General features: G+C 34.8%; 4 protein-coding genes and 6 non-coding genes across 11 annotated transcripts; 1 reads left to right on the forward strand and 9 right to left on the reverse strand.

Annotated features, from left to right (window-relative positions):
- Positions 1-480: 480 nt before the first annotated feature.
- On the forward strand, positions 481-3,020 carry LOC103492144 (uncharacterized). 2 transcript variants are annotated; one of them, XM_008452385.3, is made up of 3 exons: positions 495-1,151; positions 1,935-2,176; positions 2,566-3,020. In XM_008452385.3, exons 1-3 carry the CDS (start codon positions 687-689, stop codon positions 2,810-2,812), a joined length of 954 nt encoding a protein of 317 aa, XP_008450607.2. In that variant the 5' UTR covers positions 495-686; the 3' UTR covers positions 2,813-3,020. The 2 variants fall into 2 exon arrangements, with proteins under 2 accessions (XP_016901008.2, XP_008450607.2); XM_017045519.2 differs by lacking the exon at positions 1,935-2,176 and having other exon boundaries at positions 481-1,151.
- A 1,204-nt stretch (positions 3,021-4,224) lies between these two features.
- On the reverse strand, positions 4,225-7,870 carry LOC103492145 (60S ribosomal protein L18-2). The gene is made up of 5 exons (XM_008452386.3): positions 7,749-7,870; positions 7,578-7,667; positions 5,004-5,132; positions 4,726-4,908; positions 4,225-4,573 (listed from the first exon to the last, which is right to left on the reverse strand). The coding sequence occupies exons 1-5, from the start codon at positions 7,749-7,751 to the stop codon at positions 4,415-4,417; spliced, it is 564 nt and encodes a 187-aa protein (XP_008450608.1). The 5' UTR covers positions 7,752-7,870; the 3' UTR covers positions 4,225-4,414.
- Positions 5,567-5,646, reverse strand: LOC127148348 (small nucleolar RNA snoR53Y). The gene has a single exon (XR_007819223.1). It is a non-coding gene; the product is annotated as a small nucleolar RNA snoR53Y (small nucleolar RNA).
- Positions 6,274-6,365, reverse strand: LOC127148343 (small nucleolar RNA snoR69Y). The gene has a single exon (XR_007819218.1). It is a non-coding gene; the product is annotated as a small nucleolar RNA snoR69Y (small nucleolar RNA).
- On the reverse strand, positions 6,505-6,596 carry LOC127148344 (small nucleolar RNA snoR69Y). Its single transcript, XR_007819219.1, has one exon. It is a non-coding gene; the product is annotated as a small nucleolar RNA snoR69Y (small nucleolar RNA).
- Positions 6,764-6,859, reverse strand: LOC127148346 (small nucleolar RNA snoR69Y). Its single transcript, XR_007819221.1, has one exon. It is a non-coding gene; the product is annotated as a small nucleolar RNA snoR69Y (small nucleolar RNA).
- LOC127148342 (small nucleolar RNA snoR69Y) lies at positions 6,996-7,090 on the reverse strand. Its single transcript, XR_007819217.1, has one exon. It is a non-coding gene; the product is annotated as a small nucleolar RNA snoR69Y (small nucleolar RNA).
- On the reverse strand, positions 7,201-7,296 carry LOC127148345 (small nucleolar RNA snoR69Y). Its single transcript, XR_007819220.1, has one exon. It is a non-coding gene; the product is annotated as a small nucleolar RNA snoR69Y (small nucleolar RNA).
- An 858-nt stretch (positions 7,871-8,728) lies between the features above and the next one.
- LOC103492146 (uncharacterized) lies at positions 8,729-14,028 on the reverse strand. The gene is made up of 9 exons (XM_008452387.3): positions 13,726-14,028; positions 13,495-13,590; positions 12,886-12,967; positions 12,725-12,792; positions 12,530-12,627; positions 10,691-10,827; positions 10,510-10,577; positions 9,102-9,165; positions 8,729-9,017 (listed from the first exon to the last, which is right to left on the reverse strand). The coding sequence occupies exons 2-9, from the start codon at positions 13,503-13,505 to the stop codon at positions 9,000-9,002; spliced, it is 546 nt and encodes a 181-aa protein (XP_008450609.1). The 5' UTR covers positions 13,506-13,590; positions 13,726-14,028; the 3' UTR covers positions 8,729-8,999.
- Positions 14,029-16,403: 2,375 nt separating this feature from the next.
- On the reverse strand, positions 16,404-19,437 carry LOC103504327 (heat shock cognate protein 80-like). Its single transcript, XM_008468724.3, has 3 exons — positions 19,015-19,437; positions 18,546-18,687; positions 16,404-18,449 (listed from the first exon to the last, which is right to left on the reverse strand). The coding sequence occupies exons 1-3, from the start codon at positions 19,135-19,137 to the stop codon at positions 16,615-16,617; spliced, it is 2,100 nt and encodes a 699-aa protein (XP_008466946.3). The 5' UTR covers positions 19,138-19,437; the 3' UTR covers positions 16,404-16,614.
- Positions 19,438-20,336: the final 899 nt, after the last annotated feature.

Below are 20,336 nucleotides of genomic sequence, written 5' to 3' on the forward strand. Positions count from 1 at the left end.
ATCTTTTTTGAATTGTTGATTCGGAGTTATTGTCAAAATGATTCAGGGGTTTTAGAACTTGATATTAGGGGTTACCAATTGGGTTCTTAATATTCATATCCTATGGTTTTCATATCATTGAGGTTTGATATTGATGTCCATTTAGCCTCTAAATTTTTTTTTAAAAAAAACATTTTAGTTGATGAGGTTTTGAAAATAATTATAAGTAGTAATTTAAGTTAATTTAACTTTTAGTTGACCAATAAAAATATATTTGAATCAAAGAATTGAAAAAAAAAATATAAATACAAATATAAAATAAAACAAAATGATTTTCTAGAAAATGACATTTTAAAAAATAAAAAACAATAGAATATAAATTTTCCATTTAGGAAGATATGTAAAAACATGTGAAACAAAACGAAGTGATACCAAAGTTTACTTTTTCTTAAAAGGATTTGTTAGTTTTCCATAAAAAGACGAAAAAAAGAAAGACTCCATTTGTCAGCAATCATAAAAGATTAAGCAGAAAGATGAGAACTTCAAGGAACCCATTTATTGCTTTTCACCTTCACCTCCTCAACCAAAATACCTTTGCTCAACCCCACCGCCCCTTCATTCAATTTTGTTTGCCGCTCCATTTTAAACCATACCCATTTCTCTGCAACTGATTATAATACAAGAGAAACTGAAATTAACCCATCGCCATGGATACTATCAACCACAGAACTGTGAGCGTTAATGGCATAAACATGCACATAGCTGAGAAGGGCGAGGGCCCAATTGTTCTTTTCATCCATGGTTTCCCAGAGCTTTGGTATACTTGGCGCCATCAGATTTTGGCCTTGAGCTCTCTTGGGTATCACGCTGTGGCGCCGGACCTTCGTGGGTATGGCGATTCTGATGCCCCTGATTCCATTTCTAGCTATTCTATTATGCATATCGTTGGGGATCTTGTTGCTCTTGTTGAGAGCCTTGGGGTTAAGGAAGTTTTCGTTGTGGCGCATGATTGGGGTGCTTTGATTGCATGGGGTTTGTGTTTGTTCCGAGCTGAGATTGTTAAGGCTTTTGTGTGTCTAAGTGTGCCGTTTAGGCCTAGGCATCCGAACAGGAAGCCTGTTGAGACCATGAGGAAGGTTTTTGGAGATGATTACTACATCTGCAGATTCCAGGTTGGGTTCTTTGTTTTTTCCTTTTTTGATTGTTGAAATGAAAATCTTAGGCTTCGAGAGTTCTTTTCCCATGGTAATAATTCAATTTTTGAGTTTTTTCTGATTGTTTCATGTTGTGGAAGCACTGAATCACGGTTCTTTTCCTAGTTGTCAAATAGTTGAATGGTGAAAATAAATGAAACAGATGACCAAGTGAGTTGAATAACGTAATAGAATTGACCTCGGGTGAGAGTTAACAAGATCTCATACCTTGAAATTCATGGCTATGTTACCGAACTAATTAGTATGGAACAGTTTCTTTTGATCATCTTAATCTATTGGCCTGAGTTTGGGATGACTTTTGGAACAGGATCAAATGGTTTCAACCAGTAAAAAATTGTTTTTCCAACCATTTCATACTGTTTGGTTGGATAACGGAAAGTGGTTTCGGAATGTGTAAGAATACTTAGAACCTAACTTTTTGAAGTAATTATAGTTGAAGTAATTAATTAGAACCTTCATAAATGCACTACTCTGAAAAGTCAATTGAACACCACACCATTTATGAGAAAGCTCTTATAGCCCATGTACGAGATTAAAAGCACTTCTTTATTATAACTATAAACTTGAAATCTTGAATACAAGGTCTTAAACTATTGAATAGTGATTTATGTACTGGTTTTCTGGGATTAAAAATAGCCTCTACTTCTGTTTTCTTAGGAGATGGTCTCTCTTTTTGTTTTTTTTTTTCTTTGAAAGAGAGCAATCAAACACGAGTTTTTTTTTTTTTTTCCTCCTTTTTAGAATCCAGGAGAGATTGAAGAAGAGATGGCTCAAGTGGGTGCCAAAGAAGTACTAAGAGGCATATTGACAACAAGAAGACAAGGGCCTCCCATTTATCCCAAAAAACAAGCCTTTCGAGCCAGGCCCGAATCCTCATCTCCCTTGCCCTCTTGGCTTTCAGAAGAAGATCTTTCTTACTTTGCCTCCAAATATGAGCAGAAGGGCTTCACTGGACCATTGAACTATTACAGATCAATGGACTTGTAAGTCACGAAACAAGCTACAAACTTGCTGATTTTTAAAACCAAGCTTGGCTCTCATGTGTAAACGTTGCATTTTTAGTCCATACGTGTTCATTATTTTAAAATTTTCATTATCGTCTTTTATCTTTACATCAAAGCTCACTCTGGTTTCTCTATTAAACTTAACTCTATTATTCTTCAAATTGTCATTTTAGGTCTTGACTTCTATCCATAAAACAAGATGTCACGTCATGAAATTCATCTGCGTTCTTCTTTCTTTAGACTTTTCTACAATTTATCTAGGACCTAATTGGTACAGAATGTTAAAGGATATGGACTATATGTCTGAAGAACATAACCTTACTCATGTTGGAAGGAAAAGACTGATTTTTATTTGGATTTTGGTGTAGAAACTGGGAGCTGACAGCACCATGGACAGGGGTTCAAGTGAAAGTGCCAGTGAAGTTCATAGTTGGAGATGTTGACATGGTCTATACAACACCAGGGGTTAAGGAGTATGTCAATGGTGGAGGTTTCAAGAAAGATGTACCATTTCTGCAAGACGTTGTGATAATGGAGGGAGTTGGCCATTTCCTCAACCAGGAGAAGCCTGAAGAGATTAACACTCACATCTATGACTTCATCAGAAAATTTTAGTCCGATTATACAAGAATCATAGAAAGCTTCTGCTCTCTTCCAAAGTACATGGATTGTCTCTTTCGTTTTATGTTTGGTGTTTCTTTCAAGTGATTAGTATGTTTCAAGTTTTCCATGGGAGATACTTTTTCATTGTGTTAAAATATCCCAATGACTTTAAAAATCAATCCAATCTAACTCAGACTGTTTGCATTGGGTTATTAGCTCATTCAGGTTGGATCTTTCAAAAAATGAAATTTTATTGAGTTAGTTCGTGAGTAAACATAAAATAGCTCAAACCAATTTGATTCAATAAAAACTTATAATTCTTTGTTTTGATTCTCTAAAGGGTATATATTTTCCTTTTTTATATAGGTATGTTTATTTCAGTGTTGATTAATTTCATTATTTTTTAGATGATAATTTTTGTAAAACTTATAAATATAGAACTTTCATTATATAAATCGAAATTCATCGGCCAATATTCAATTTATGAAAAATCAAAATCAAATTTTTACTTCCCTTTTAGAATAGAATTTTAAATCAAATGACCAAATAATTCGAGCTAACACAATCAGAAAGAAATTTACAACTCAATTAACAACCTAATCCACAAACACCACTATATGGCGCCTAACAGCCTTCTATGGAACAATTAATGAATTTTGATGGTAGATTACAAAAAATTGATGAGTAATTGAAGTTATCGTCCGGCTATCACCATGAACTTTAATCAGAAAATATGTACTTCCATTAACAATAAGGTTTGTATTGTGACTGAAGTTTATCTACTTTCGATTGACTTTAATTACAAAACATACAAGTCCATAACTATTATACTAAATTACATGTATTGTTAATATCCATATGACCTTTCCATTGTTTATTTTCATTGAGATTGTCAATAAGCTAACACGGTTAGGAACCTCTAGAATAATAATCAATTGTTTTGCTTGATTTATGTAAGTTGAACAGGCTTCTACTAAGAAGAATTAAATAAGGGTTCGTAGGGCCTTTCTACAACGGTTGAAATTTGTAGTAAATCCTACACATACCAAAGGAGTAGCTTTTTCCAAAGAGACGGATTTTAAAACACATCCCAACGGAGATCTCGAAACCATATCTCAAAAGATGAAAAAAGGACAAAGGACAAACCAATAAAAGCTTTAAAATAACATTTTTTTATCGTTCATCCATTCCCATCTTTAAATTATAAAGGATGAACTGGGACGAGACTTTATAACAAAGCTCGAAAGAGATGGATAGATCAGTATTAGCATTTAGTAGTGAACAAGACCCCTAAATATAGATGGAATATCAAGCAGTGCACTACTGCAAGTTCAGAACAATTTTACAACTTACTTGTTTGATTTTAAAGAAATGGTTTATAGATACTCAAATGAACAGAACAGAAAATGATAATCACACAAATCTAAGCAAAAAAAGACTGTGCGAAGTCCCGCGGAATAACGTTTAATCGAATTCATAATCAACAATACTATGGGAAAAACCGTAAGAAATGGAATAACTGACATGCAACTAAAATCTAGCAAAATTTGGATATTGAATTTCGAAATAACACACTTGCATTGAATTAGGCTTGGAAAAAAGTAAAAGATCAAATCAAACCCTATATCCCCTGCTGTTTCTCTTTCCTCTAGCCCTCTCAAACTTCCTTCCCTTCGACCTCACATATGGCTTGGAATGGCTGTGTGGCACACCAGGTGCTGGACCGAAATGCTTCACTGCCTCTCGAGAATTCTTAGGACCTCTAAGAAGAACCTGCAGAAGAAGCCGAGTGATGATTAAACCCCTAAATAACTACCAAATCTTGACCAATGTGAAGCAGCAAGTTAAGAATGCAAATGAACTAAATAATGACTTCACAATGAAAAATTCATCCAGCAAATTCTGAAAAGAAATGAAAAACATACCGTGTTCTGACCCAGAGGAGCCCTCAAAGCAAGCTGGTCAAATGTCAAACATTCCCCACCAGCCTTTTCGATCCTTGCCCTTGCTGTCTCAGTGAACCTCAAAGCTGCAACTTTCAATGCTGGAACTTCATAGACTCGAATATCATCGGTAATAGTCCCAACAACGACAGCAATCTTACTTTCCTATTATATTAACACATGAACGTACAAAGTCTGAGATATCTTTTAACCATACAAAAAAATAAAATAAAATTAGAATACTACATGATTTGACCAACCTTTCCTTTCATGAACTGGATAAGCCGAGAGAGGGAAAGTGGAGGCTTGTTAACCTTGCTCATAAACAAGCGCTTGAGAATCACAGCATTGAAATTGCTTCCAGTTCGACGAACAAGAAAGCGGTAAAGCTGATAAGAATTACATGAAATCATTGAATTAGTGAATGCAGGCCAGGTGAAACAGTGTGTAAGCAGCCAAACAGAACAACTTTATTCAAGTAAATGGACGTCAAATAAAAGCTTCTATTTCCAGCATGAGTAGAATAAACTACATAACACACAACGTTCATAACCGTATTGCCCACAAATGAAAAAAATTAGAAAATTCCTGGATCTGAAAACTAAAAAGTGTAATATTTAGGTTTTCAAAGACAAAAATTTAGAGTCCATATGAATAGTTCATATCAGAGGGGTAAAATATATTAATCTTCGTGAAAGTATTTATACTTGCAAAAATGCAAAAAAAGTACATGTGTAAAACAACCATTCGCCTTTCCGCAAACAGAACACCACACTCAGGAACAAGACATGCCAATAAGCACAAAAACTTATAACTTAGAGCCAGTTCCCTCAGAAAATTAAGGAAAAGAACAATCACAAATTGATCAGCATTAGCATGGTCAAGTTAATCATCACTGGGAACATTTTTTCTGTTCAAAGACTATAAAAAAAAAGCCTTTTATGGCTTATGCTTATCTAGGTATAACTATATTCCCTCAAAAAGAGGAAATAATGTAGATAACACAGCATTTTATTTATATACAAAAACTAAAACAGAAGAGAAAATATGCAGTTAAGAAGCTCGGATTATCAAAAAGTTTACAACAGCACTGGAAAACAATCCAGAAAAGACTCAGGGATCAACTTTAGGCTCAGAAATTTTATGGGTGAAGACAAATCCCAACCTACAGAAGGTCTCATCAAGCTCGGATTATCAAAGGGACATTTTCAAATATAGCATAATAAACCAAAATATTTACAAAATATAGCAAAAAATTTCAGAATATATCAATGACAGATACTAATAGACTTCGATCAGTGTCTACCAGAGATAGATCTGTTATACTTTATATTTCTAATAGTTTTGTCATTTACAATAATTCCCCATTATCAAATATAATCATAGCATAAAGACAAGCCATCAAAACCAATTAGTTAGAAGAAAAAATCAAAAAAAGGCAATTGTAAACTGTTAGCAATTTAAAACAGATTTAAAAGGAAAAACACAGAGAGAAGTGAAAAACAATCCGAAAAAGACTCCAAAACTGGACTTTAGGCTCAGATACTTGATGGGTAAAGACTATTCCCCGACCTACAAAAGGTCTCATCGAGCTGGGATTATCAAACATCATCAAAGCAGAAAGACCAGTCATCAAAACGAATTAGTTGGCAATAAAGAAACAAAATTAGGCACTTACAAACTACTACCGGTTTAAAACGGAATTGACAAGCAGAATGCAGAGAGAAATGGAAAACAATCCAAAAAAATTCTAAAACTGGACTTTAGGCTCAGATACTTGATGGGTAAAGACTAGTCCCTGACCTACAAAAGGTCTCATCGAGCTGGGATTATCAAACATCATCAAAGCAGAAAGACCAGCCATCAAAACATATTAGTTAACGAAAAAAGAAAAAAAAAATAGGCATTAAGACTATTCCCTGACCTACAAAAGGTCTCATCGAGCTGGAATTATCAAACAGGTTTGAAAAGCGCAATGCAGAGAGAAGTGGAAAACAATCTAAAAAAAATCTAAAACTGGACTTTGTGCTCAGATATTTAATGGGTCAAGACTATTCCCTGACCTACAAAAGGTCTCATCGAGCTGGGATTATCAAACATCCTCAGAGCAGAAAGAGAATCAATCAAAACGAATTAGTTAGAGAAAAAGAAAAAGAAATAGGCATTTATAAGCTGCTACTTATTTAAAACGAATTTGTCAAGCAAAACGCAGAGAGAAGTGGAAAACAATCCCGCAAAGACTCAAAATCTGGACTTTAGCTCAGATATTTTATGGGTAAATACTATTCCCCGACCTACGAAAGGTCTCATAGAGCTGGGATTATACAATATCATCAAAGCAGAATGACCAGAAGAGCAAATGCAGTTAACGAGTGGACTATCAATTGGGTAATTCAATGTAAAATCCATAATTTACATCAGCAGTGGGAAGCAATAAAAGAAAGACTTTAAAACTGGACTTAAGGCTCAGATATTTAATGGGTAAAGATTATTCCCCGACCTACAAAAGGTCTCATCGAGCTGGGATTATCAAACATCATCAAAGCAGGAAGACCAGCCTTCAAAACCAATTAGTTAAAGAAAAAAAATAACCAAAATTAGACATTTATAAACTGCTAGCAATTTAAAACAGATTTTACAAGCGCAACGCAAAGATAATAAAACAAAAAATGTAAGCTTCAGAAATCCAATAAACCAACCAATAGACATCTCGAAATTGGTTTTTAATAGGAGACTCACAGACCATCAACATCCGAACAAACCCCATGAACATTCTAGCACATTTAAGTTCAAACAAAGCAAAAAATGAAAGAGAAATATCGGTTAACAAGTACCTTGACGAGTAACTTTAGGTAGATATCATCAGATTTGGGAGCAACCCTCTTGGTCTTCTTACTCTTACCTCCTGCTACGAGATCGATCCCCTAATCACCGAAAGAAGTCAAATACAAAAACAAAACAAAAACCAGCAAAGATGCAGGGTGAAGAGAGTATGAAGAAGATACCATTACAAATGCTCTCCGAGTTTCAACAGCCGCCGCCGGTGTGGAAGAAAGAGGAGAGTAAGAATCAGGGTTTTAAAACCCATTTTATAGTGTTGGATCGCTCTTTCTCATTTTGTGGGTTGGATCGGGCCGCCCAAAATGATTCAACAACGGCCCACTTATAAAAATTTCAAGAAGATTGTGATATTGTATCTTAGCCGTAGATCGTAAATTTAGTCCGAAAATTGTATTTTAGATCTTATCATTTATAATTAGAATTCAGTCTATACCATTCATGAAAGATTGTATTCTCCATTATCATCTTGTTTTTTTTCATTTATATTTTTTAAGAAAATAAAAATATATTGTGTTGTCTCACTTTATATTTACTCATCGCAATGCTATGCTTGTGTTTTGCATCATAAAGCTTGCTAAAATGCTACCTTGCACTGTGACGTTTTCTATGTAAAATTGTGTTAGTTTAATAAAAGTTTAAGTTGTTGAGTTACCTTTTTATGATATGTTAATATTTTTAAAAACGAACAGATATCAAATTAAAACATCTGATAATTAGTCAGTTCACTTAGATAGAAAACTTAACTAATTCATATTTTCAAATCGTAAATAAAAAAAAAAAAAAACTCCAACCACCCACCAACACACTTAAGAATACATCTAAACACAATTTTCCATATTACCTCTCTTCCATATATTTGTCCATATTCATTTGCCAAGTTAGTATGTATAAACGTTTTCATTACTAATTGTATAATACTCTTGTACTGAGTAGCTTTAGTCTCATTTCTATTTAATAAAAGATGCTTCTTTTATCTTTATAACAAGCACAATCGAAAAAAAATACTTGAGTGCATGTTATGTAGTTCAGACTTCAGCAAACTTTATATGTATTTCCCAATATATCCCTTTGTGACGAAAAGAGATGGAGGGATGGTTGGAGCTTTTAGACAACACCAAACTGTCTCACAATATAGACTAAAATGTGAAGAAGTGCATGGATAACAGATTCACGCCAAAGAGTAAAAGGATTTTAAGTACAATTGTGAAATTGATTCCCCAAAAAGTATAAAAATATGGAGAACAAACAGGCTCTTGAGACTTGTTACCCTTCTTCTGTTCATGTCTGTCCACACAACAAAACAGAGAAGCTCAAAAAGTAAAGATAATTAAACAAAGTTTGTTCTCTAAGTTTAGGGTCTAAGTTGTGTCCCCCCACCCCAGTCCCCTTAATGTTGTTTCTTTTGAATATCATCCTCAATCAAGTCGTTCCATCTGCAATCAAAATAAGATATAACTTTCACATTCAAAATCTACACTGGGGAGCATGAAGAAACGTGGGAGGGAATTATAGCATACCTTCCAAAGACCATCGTTAAGGTAATGCATGTTGTCCACTCCGATCCCTTTGTTTGTCGCCCTTCTGTAAAATTACACACGAGTAATTTTCTTAAGCTTTACCAACACCTCATCGATGACACAATTGTATTTATGTCAATAAGGAAAAGTTAAGTGACCAATACATTTTATATTCAGAGAAACAAGTTTCAAAATAACTAAAAATATAAGATGTGATCGTTCTCTCCATTTGCCACCTCTGTTTAGCAAGTGCTAAATCTGTGCATCATATTTTTGTACACTACAAATTTGCTCAACAATGCTGGTTCAAGATGTATGATCTATTTGGTACCAACATTTGCATGCGTCTTCACGTTGAGAACTGAACGGAGTCCTTATGCAGCAGTTCTTTGAAACAGAAGGCCAGGATTTTTATGGAATTTTGGTTCTAGAGCTCTTATAATGGGTGATGTGGCTTGGAGGGAACAGAAGGACTTTTGAAGATACCTTCAAGACTTTTTCACTATATGGTGCTTGGTGGTGTCATGGCTTCAATAATACATTTTGTAATTATCCACTTTCTTTAATTCTCCTACATTCAAAGCCTTATTGTAAGTAGCTCTTTTGGGAGTCGGTTTTCTCTTCCACTGTTTTCTCTTTTTGTAGTTTTTTTATAGGCATCTCGTTTCTTGTAAATAATAATAATATATTTCATATTTCCCTCAATTTTTTTAAGGAAAAAACAACATCCAAAAGGTGAGGTTTCAACCTCAATGCTCTCAGCACTTCCTTGATGAGAAGGATCACAAAGATGTGGGAGCATTGCTTGAGGAGACCCTTCTCAACCCGCAAGTGTCGATTTCTTTTACTAGCAGGGGGTGTGCTATTTTGTGAGTGGTGTGAGGTGAGTCAAACAATAGAGTTTTTAAGGGTGTGGAGGGGGACCCTTGTGAGATTTGGTCCCTTGTGCTCTTGTTTCTCTGTGGGTTTCGAATTCAAAGGCTTTTTGTAACTATCCTAGAGTTGTTCTTTTGTATTGTTGGAATTCCTTTTTATAGAAGGTTCTCCTCCTTTTTGTGGGTTGGTTTTTGTTACCCTTGTATTCTACCACTTCTTCTCAATGAAAGTGGTTTTTCATATATAATATTTTATTTTTAAAAAAAAAACTTCCTTGCTGTTTGATATCAAATATTAAAGCTTGGTTAATTATCATTCTATCAATAAGCTTTTATAACAGCCTCACTGGAAATAATGATAATAAGACTGATTTCCAAAAGGCTTTAAAAAGTAAAAAACTAAACAAAGCAAGCAAACGTATTAAATATTAAAGCTTAATTATTATAAACGAAACAAAATCGTCTTCAAATGGGATGGGATCAAAATTAAATTGATGGGATGGGATCAAAATTAAATTGGCAATTATACTCACATTTCCTTCGCTGACATCTTTGTGAAGCCAATAGCAAGAGCATGTTGCTTCCCTTCCGCCATTATTGCCTGAAAATGTTTGATTTTATATAAGAAAGAATTCACCAAACAAAACCTACTAACAAGTGTGATAATCACCCAAAAATCACAAACTGAGTACATAAGAGTGAACAAAAGTTTACCACAGGTGTTTCAGCTTCTACTTCATCATCCAAGACACCCCCAGGGGATGTAAGACCAGGACACATTATGTTAGCACCAGCAAGGACAAACTTTATTGCACCTCTGTCGACTTGTAATTTTCTCATAATGTTGGGATCTGCAAACCGAATAGGACAATACAAGTCATAATCTGGAACTGAGGTTCCGGAAAGAATATAGTGATGAAGTACAACAGAAAGGCTTGTTAATTAAGACAATAGATATAATGGAGTTTTTTGGTTGGCTTGGACAACCTTTGAGGAGGAGGGTGATTGAGCGAAAGCATTTAAATACCAAACATTTGCTTAAGCAGTTAGTGATGAAGAACTGAAGTGAATGTGTGAATCTAGATTTGTTCTCCAAGAATATTTGTCCGATACCAAAATTTTTTGGTATTCAAAATGATATTAGCGTAAAAAATATGTTCCATAACCTTCAAAATGGCATTATCAGTACAACCATTAGTTAACCATGGAACCTTCGAAGATTGTTGATAACCACTAGTGAATTGGCACTTCCCCAAAGCAATCTGGTTAAAGTTTCAGTCACATGGAGAAAGTAGATTTAAGGTTGTTGGTAGCACCAGTTTTTTATTCAAAAATATATCTCTAAAGGGGAGGTAGACAGACCCTCCAACAATTCCTTACCGCTTAGTTCTTGGAGCATAGTTTGAATAGGCTTCAATCAAACGCCTCCCAAAGAACCCTTGGAGGTTTCATTAATCTTACTTGTAGTTTGAAGATCTTTTTCTCTTTTTCTTTTACACAGAATACCAAAAACGTACCCACAAAAGGGATCCAACTACGAGGAGAGGCTCCAGTCAAGTAAAATGGTACAGAACAAATAATGACAAAAAGGCCTAGAAAGAAACAAAGAATCTAACAAGGGACCAAACATTGATGGAAGAACTCTACCCCTAAAAATTATCTTATTTATCATTCCCTAAAGACCTTGCAAATTAGCAAAATTCTAACTTGCCACAAAAATAACCATTTTTCACAACCAGGTAGATGGACAAAAAGCTCATGATCTACTACCTACAACCTTGAGAGTGCACAAAACTAAAGTCAAACACCTCAACCCCACCAAACAACCCAGGCAAAGTCACGCCTCCAAAAGATAGGATCGAGGTCCTCAGTTGCTTACTATAAAGAATACATCGATAGAGTAATCTGTACCCCAACTACTTATATTTCCACAAATAAGTATCATTTCCATCCTCCACTGCAAGAATAAACTGGAAAAACAGAGGAAACTTGGGAAAGGTGTTCTTTCATGGGTTTCTAGAGGTTCCATGAGTGTTCTTTCATAGGTTTCTGGACTTCTTAATATAATCTCTGTATATTTTTTCTTGAAAACTCAATCAGTCGGTGCACTATATTAACATAAGATTTTGATATTGAAACCTTTCTATATTTTATAGGATACAAATATGAACTTATTAGATCATTCATATTCAATTAAGACCATTTAAGAAAACAGTAAATGCTATGGACCTATGGTAAAAAAGGGATACATAGAATTTTGTACAATAGTGCAGGAAAGATTCAAAAGTTCGCTGGTGAGCTGCAGGGGTGGGAAAGGCTTCAAAACCATAGAAATAGAATAGACATTGATCAAGTAAATTGGTCACTTTTCACCATTCCAGAAGTCATAGCAAACTGGCACCTTAGTCTCCTTCCATATTATAGTCAAATTAAATTCAAAACATTCAAAGATAAGTATCGCAACTGAAGTTAATAAGGTCATAAAGAATATTCTATGGATTAGAAAAAAATGACCAAGTGTAGTTTCTAGTTTCTAGAAAAAGAAAACATTACATTGATGAAGCAACCTTAGTGTAGGCATGTACGGCCCATCCCGGATATTGAAAAAGAGTGGCACATTGTTCACAACAACCAGATTGAGATGGTTTTGACTATAAGAGTAGTAAAAAAATCAACATAAGCCACATATGATCGAGAAACAAATAAAGCTAATATCAATCATTTTTTGCAAGGATAGAAGAAAACGACCACTTAGTTACAATCAGAGGAGCTTTTTTAGGAAGCAAATCATCCAAAACTGGCTCTAGTCCTGGGTACTGGAATAAAATGACAAAAGAAAGAAAAAAAAAAAGATCAGTTTCTATCTCTTAAAATGATTATGAGATTCAAAAAGCTAGATCAATGCTTACTTCTTCCGCTATACTTTGCCGAATTTTTCGTTGTACCGATGCCTTGACTTGGTTCTGAGCAGACACATCTTCAGTAGAAAACCTAATAATAAGACAGCAACACAAGGAAAAAAAAAAGGAATAAAATTGAGGGGATTGTACAAGCAACACCACTAGAAGATATGGTGAAGACACTTACTGAACTCACAAGTAAGCATCCTCCTAGTCCTTACTCCAAAACTATATTAGATTAACATGCGATCATTTCAATTCATAAATCACATGTGTAGTAATTCCTAAAATGTTCAAATTCAGCCACAATGGTTCCATAGCAGCCCCAAGAATCAAACGAGAGATAGAAGTAGACCAATTCATTTTTCCAATATGGAGAATCAAACAGACGGAGCCCCAAAAACAAACCCGCCATCATAAAAACGAGAAAGAAGACGCTATGGAGCAAAATCCAGATACCAATAACCAATGAAGATATTAACAAGTGAAGAAATCAAACCATGTCCTCATATTAAACCCCCAAAAAAACAAAACCCATAAATCATTTTCCACAATCATCAAACAAAACATGACATTATAGCTGAATAACGAGCAACATAGATATGGGAGAAAGCTCACTTTTTGAACATGATGCCGCAGAGTTATTTGAGGAGAATCCTTGTAAACGTTGTTACCTTAATTTATGAAATATATGCTTCCTTCAAATCTGTCAACCTGTCAATTTGCGTCAATTAGCTATCATTTGTATACAATTTGCTTGTAAATGACTGTTGAAACGTACAACCTAATCATCAACTGAATTATACTAATATGGTATCATCACATCCCTAAAATAATTGTATCTTTTACCTCTGTTTACAACTCTGCCGCCGTCTACCTCCTGCTCCACCGGCCCTGCTTAGAGATCAATAGTCGCCCGTGCCAAGTTCCGCCGCAACACTCCGGTTGTGTAAATCTTCAGAATCCGACCAGCAACTTCGTGAGATCAGGATCTGGGGGCCTTCGTAAGATCAGCAACTCCGGCCCAAACAGAATCACCAAACTATACAGCCCAATTATCAAAGTCCGCCAGCAAATTCCAGCCCAATCATCATTTTGTAATCACAAAGTGGAATTCAAAATTTTGTTAGGGTTCTTTTTTTCTTCGCTTATTAGTAAAGATCATATTTCAAAATAGCCTAATTTCACTATTTATTACAATAGTGGCAACCAAGCACTTGTAACTTACAACAAAATCAGTTGTGTTTTCCTCCCGAAAAAAAAGAACTTCTAAAATTGATAAATGAATGTCGATTATTATTCAAATGTTCTTATCAGAAAATAAGAGCATCATCTGACATCTTTTTAGAATAAGAGAAAAAACAGAAAACACACCCTACTTAATCGTTAGAGATCTTCTTCTGAACAAATTTTTGTTATGTAAAAACTATGGTTCGAAGAAGAAGATAGATTGAACAACAAAGATAAGATGTGGTTACAAGAGGAAGAAGGCTCAAGCATCAAGATTTTTTTAGTATATGTTTTCAATTTTATCGAGATTCTAACCAATCAAACTAATGCTTCCGCCTAACCTTATAGGAAAAAAAAAATCTAATACTACCTTAATATGTACTTCTCTTATTCATTACTTAACACATCATTAAATGATTCACCAGTTTATTATTTATTTTGGAGATCTCACATGATTCTTAAATGCTACTTTTTGAGCAACCATGAACTGAAATAGTAATATATTACGAGTTTACTACATATTATCTTACCATCTTACCTAACATTTTTCCTTGTTTCTCTCAATGTTTATTCTTTCATTGATCTCCTACATTTCTTCTTTCTCAGCGCTCTCTTCGATACACTTTTAAGGTTATGAATTTAGTGTTTGTGTAGCATTTCCCGCATTCTTTTCTTATTTTGGGTCTAGGATTTGTGTGTTTTCTCATTTAATTTCATTATGATATTTTTACACATTTTGTGTGTTGTTCATCACTCTCACTTTACTCAATGCGTTACGTTTCCATTTATTTGTTTTTACTTAATCTTAAATAATATATAACATATTTTTTTATGTAGTGAAAGTGAAAGAATATCGTAAGAAGTTGATAAAGGACAATATATAGTAAGAATCTCATTCTAATTTCTTATAATAAAATTATTTTTTAATAAAATCAAATTAACCACGACATGTTCTTACTAGGTGCTACCCCGACAACATTCAAGTTTTTTCCTTTCGAAAAACACTAAAGACTTGCTTTGCCTTGAAGCCCTACATTAAGTTCCTTTAGTTTAAGATCTAAGAATATGTTTTTCAGACTTTCATAGAATATAGTATATTAAGTTCGGTGATACGAAATGTTATTCACAACCCAAACAAATAATGACAATGTTATTGCTATACATTCTTAATAATAGAAATTGACCAAATGCTTGAACTAGTCAAAGTGCTTATGTTACAATTTTAAATCATAATACTAATCAATACATCAACCTTCCTACATATCAAGGTTTCATATATATGTATGGGATTCTTCGAAAATAAAGACTTCCAAACTAGTAAGAATTAAATATCACACTACTCCTGTTGTAAAGATTTTTACTTTGAAAAAAAACAACAAATAAAACGAACTTGATCAATTGTTTCCTTCTTAGAGTAACGTTCATACGAATGAAGCTAAAATTAAAACGGCTTTTAAAGCAACCCATTGACAAATAACAATGGATGTTCGATAGGAATAAGAATATTTAGTGACGAGATTGCAAAGCTATGAAAGAGGATAAATCATGGACAAAAGAATTGGTTATCTTCCATTACTTACCAAAGTCTGCTATTTTGTTTCCATTTGATCTTCTTTTCTTCTTCTTCTTTCTTTTAATAATAGTTCGTGGTTTTGAAGTATTGTATTGTATCAAGAACAATTTCTTTGTTGAACTGATCACAAATTTTCAATTTAATCATTCCTTGTAGTTCCTCGATGATACCTCTCTTTTATGCGAGCTAATGCCTGTGAAAAATGGACTCAAATCTAACTTCTAAAATCAAAACAAAGAACTGGTAATTGAGAGCTTATAGTATAAGGTGACAATTATGGAAATTCATTGAAAATTATTATAAAAAAAGACTAATTGATAACTAGTCCAACAAAAGCAATTGGTACCCGTAATCGTAAATTTCCCTTGACAAGAGATTCCACAAGTTACCGTGGCAAGATTAGAGCAGTTCTTAGGAGAGTAGGAAAAATGACAACCAATAAAGCACAACCAAATGATAACCAACAAAACAAAGTTGGTCGCTATCTACCTTTCAAGAAACCTAAAATATCATCGGTTGGTTCATCCACTTAACAACAATTGAGAAGAAGTGCCCGTTGTTGTCAGTTAGCTTGCACAACTAAACTTAAAACTTAAATGTACTCAATTAAATTACCAAAGTATCTTTTCATGTGTAAGCCTAACACCCCACTACCACGAAAATATAAAGTTCTGAACTCCAAACACATTGGAAGCCAAAAAGTCAAGCGAAAGATACTGAGACATTTGGAGTGAAATATACCATTAGTGAAGTTACCAAAATGTTTGAGTAAACCGAACAGTTGGCGACTAATCAGATATCCGGAAAAAAAATACTTAATAAGACATACACTAACTCCTAAATGAGAGTACAAAATATATGTTGTAAATGAAAAACATAACATAATTAAACCCTTGAAAAAGGTGATACCGGATTCAACACTCTTATGTTCAAAATTAATCGACTTCCTCCATCTTGCTACCCTCTGCATCAGCATCAGCATCCTCAAGAGGCGGCATTTCAGAATCTCCCTCTCCGGCTTCCTCATCGATGCTCAATCCAAGCTTCAACATCCTGTGAATTCTGTTTCCAAAGGTGTTTGGCTCGTCGAGGCTGAATCCAGATGTTAGAAGAGCAGTCTCGAAAAGAAGGAGAACAAGATCCTTGACGGATTTGTCGTTCTTGTCAGCGTCGGCTCTCTTCCTGAGCTCTTCCATGATGGGGTTCTCTGGGTTAATTTCCATGGTCTTCTTGCTCGACATGTAACCGGCCATGCTGTTGTCCTTCAATGCCTGCGCTTTCATGATTCTTTCCATGTTGGCTGTCCATCCATATTCACCAGTTACCAAACAGCATGGAGAATCCACAACACGGTCTGAAACAACAACCTTCTCCACTTTGTCACCCAAAACATCCTTGATCACCTTGCATAGCCCCTCGAACTTCTCCACCAAAGCTTCTTTCTTCTTCTTCTCATCTTCACTCTCGTCAAGTTTCAGACCTTCCTTGGTTGCTGAAACAAGCTTCTTACCTTCAAACTCCTTCAACTGACCGACTGCATACTCATCAATCGCATCAACCATGAACAAAACTTCGTAACCCTTCTTCTTGAGCTTCTCAAGGAAAGGAGAGTTTTCTACTGCTTTCTTGCTTTCACCAGTGATGTAAAAGATATCGTTCTGACCTTCCTTCATTCTGGTCACGTAATCCTTCAAGCTTGTCAACTCATCGCCACTCTTGGTAGAGTGGAAGCGGAGAAGTTCAGCAATCTTAGGCCTGTTCTGGGAATCCTCGTGGATACCAAGCTTCAAGTTCTTGGAGAAGGCCTCGTAGAACTTGTTGTAATCTTCCTTGTTCTCGGCAATCTCAAAGAAGAGCTCAAGGCACTTCTTGACCAAGTTCTTTCGGATGACCTTCAAGATCTTGTTCTGCTGCAACATTTCTCTAGAAATATTCAGAGGGAGATCCTCGGAGTCGACAATACCCTTAACAAAGCCAAGGTATTCAGGAATCAATTCCTCACAGTTGTCCATGATGAAGACACGGCGAACATACAACTTGATGTTGTTTGGCTTCTTCTTTGTGTCAAACAGATCAAAAGGAGCCCTCTTGGGAACAAAGAGGATGGCCTTGAATTCCAATTGACCTTCAACGGAGAAGTGCTTTACGGCCAAATGCTCTTCCCAGTCATTGGTAAGGCTCTTGTAGAAAGCAGCATATTCTTCCTTTGTAATCTCTTCTGGCTTCCTCATCCAGATAGGCTTCTGCTTGTTCACCAACGACCACTCGTGTGAAACCTCCTTAATCTTTTTCTTCTTCTTTTCGTCCTTCTCCTTCTCCTCATCAACTTCCTCAACCTTTCCTTCCTCGTCCTTCTTCTCCTCCTCATCTTCGTCATCAGAAATTTCCTTCTCAATGGTCTTCTCAACCCAGAGAGAAATTGGGTAGCTAATAAACTCAGAATGCTTCTTGATCAAGTCCTTAAGACGGCGCTCCTCAAGGTATTCAAGCTGATCTTCCTTTAGGTACAGGGTAATCTTTGTACCTCGGCCAAGATTCTCACCAGATGTGTCTCTGGTGACTGTGAACGAACCCCCAGCTTGGGACTCCCATACATACTGCTCATCATCATTATGTTTTGTGGTAACGATAACCTTCTCAGCCACAAGGTAAGCTGAGTAGAAACCGACTCCAAACTGTCCAATCATGCTCACATCAGCACCAGCTGCAAGAGCTTCCATGAACTCCTTGGTCCCAGATCTTGCAATGGTACCAAGATTGTTCACCAAATCTGATACAAATCACATTCTCACCCAATGAGTTATACCATATAAAACACATTAAGAAACATCCAAACACACAAGTTGAAGCAAAGTAAATAACTCACCAGCCTTGGTCATTCCAATACCACTGTCAATGATCGACAATGTGCCATTTGCCTTATCAGGAATGATGTGAATAAAAAGCTCAGGCTGAGCCTCGAGCTTGCTCTTGTCAGTCAAACTCTCAAATCGAATCTTATCTAAAGCCTGAAATAAATTTCCACATCGAAAATTATAACACTATCATATTCAGAAAATTATCTCTTCATAATCCTATACTCTACCATCATTCGACTACCCAATAAGACTTCAAATAAAAATTCAGTAGCTACTTAAAAATATTCTAAAAAACGGTTAAAATATCATGATGCAGGCAAAAAATCTTAATCTAAAGTACCTCTCCCTATAAATTTATTTAGCGTATCTAGAATTAGAATGGAAATGAAACCAGGGAAATCCAGAATACGATTCGAAGTCCATACTAAACCGAACGAAAATTAAAGACAAAACTAAGGAAAAGGAAAGGATAGTTACGTCAGAGGAATTGCTGATAAGTTCACGGAGGAAGATCTCCTTGTTGCTGTAAAAGGTGTTGATAATGAGACTGAGGAGCTGATTAATCTCGGCCTGGAAGGCAAACGTTTCAGTATCCGCCATTGTTGAAGATTTGAGAACAAAGCCGATCAAGGCACAGAGAAATGGGGGAAGAAATGTAACGGAGGCTTGAAAAAATAAATTAAGATCTAATTGGGGAACCGAAGGGTTATATAGAAGGGATTTTACTAGGGTTTCTGGAACCTTCTATGGTTTTGAATTTTTAAGACTTCTTACTTTTTCTTTTCTCTTTCTTTTTTCCTTTTCATTTTCAGGAAATTGGAGAATTCGAGAAAATGGGGTTTGGGAAAACCTAATTCAGGATTGGAACAACATAATCCGAGGCGCTACCGTGAAAAACGCGCAGCCAAACAAGTCGGCATAATCTTCTTTTTCTTTAATTATTTTCTTGAAAATTTGGCAAACTAGCACTATTTTTTAAAAGTAACACATTTTTTAAAACTCGTAAAACTTTTTCTCGGTCTATTTATAGGTCATTAGACAATTTTTTAAATCTTCCAAAATCTTATTTAATTTGAGTCACCAAAATCTTCTGTCAAATCTTAACTAATTTTCGCGAATTTGCCAATCTTCCAATTCTTATTTAATTCTTTTATTCTTTAAAAAAAATTATTCAAATCTTCCCAAATCTTTACTTAAATCTTAATTTTTAGACTTTTGTTTAAAAAATTGCAACTATTTTTCGTAAATTACCATTTTTAATGTCAATTTGGAAAAGAGGAAAAGAAGAAGAAAAAAAAAAGTAGGAGAAACAATATCGTTGATGAAAGCAAAAGAAAGAAATGGAGTTACAACCGTTGTTGTGGTTGAGTAATGTAAAATAGTTGGAAAAGTGGGCAAAAGTTGCAAAAAAAAAAGTTAAGATTTGGCGGAAGATTTGGAAAATAGTAGAATTTTGATTTAATTATCTAACCAGTGAAATCCAAAAGATAAGTTGAAATTTTTTAATATTTTAGGAAAATCTCGGTGATCGATCAATATTTTAAGAGTTTTAAGAAAATGTGCTACCTTTAAGAATGAAACAAAAATTGTGGTACTTTTGCCTTTTTTTTTTTTTTCCTTCTTCTTTCTTTGACTTAAATCCTAAAACTTAATGATAAATATGATTTTTTTAGTTTAGATGAATGAATGAATGGTGAAATTAATTGATATGTTTAGTTGTATTTTGACGTCAAATTAGCAAATCAAGCTTTTAACAACTCAAAATTAAAATTAATATGATTTGAGATAAGTGTAATATA

The sequence above is a fragment of the Cucumis melo genome, chromosome 2, assembly GCF_025177605.1.
Source record: "Cucumis melo cultivar AY chromosome 2, USDA_Cmelo_AY_1.0, whole genome shotgun sequence".
Taxonomy (NCBI): Eukaryota; Viridiplantae; Streptophyta; class Magnoliopsida; order Cucurbitales; family Cucurbitaceae; genus Cucumis; species Cucumis melo.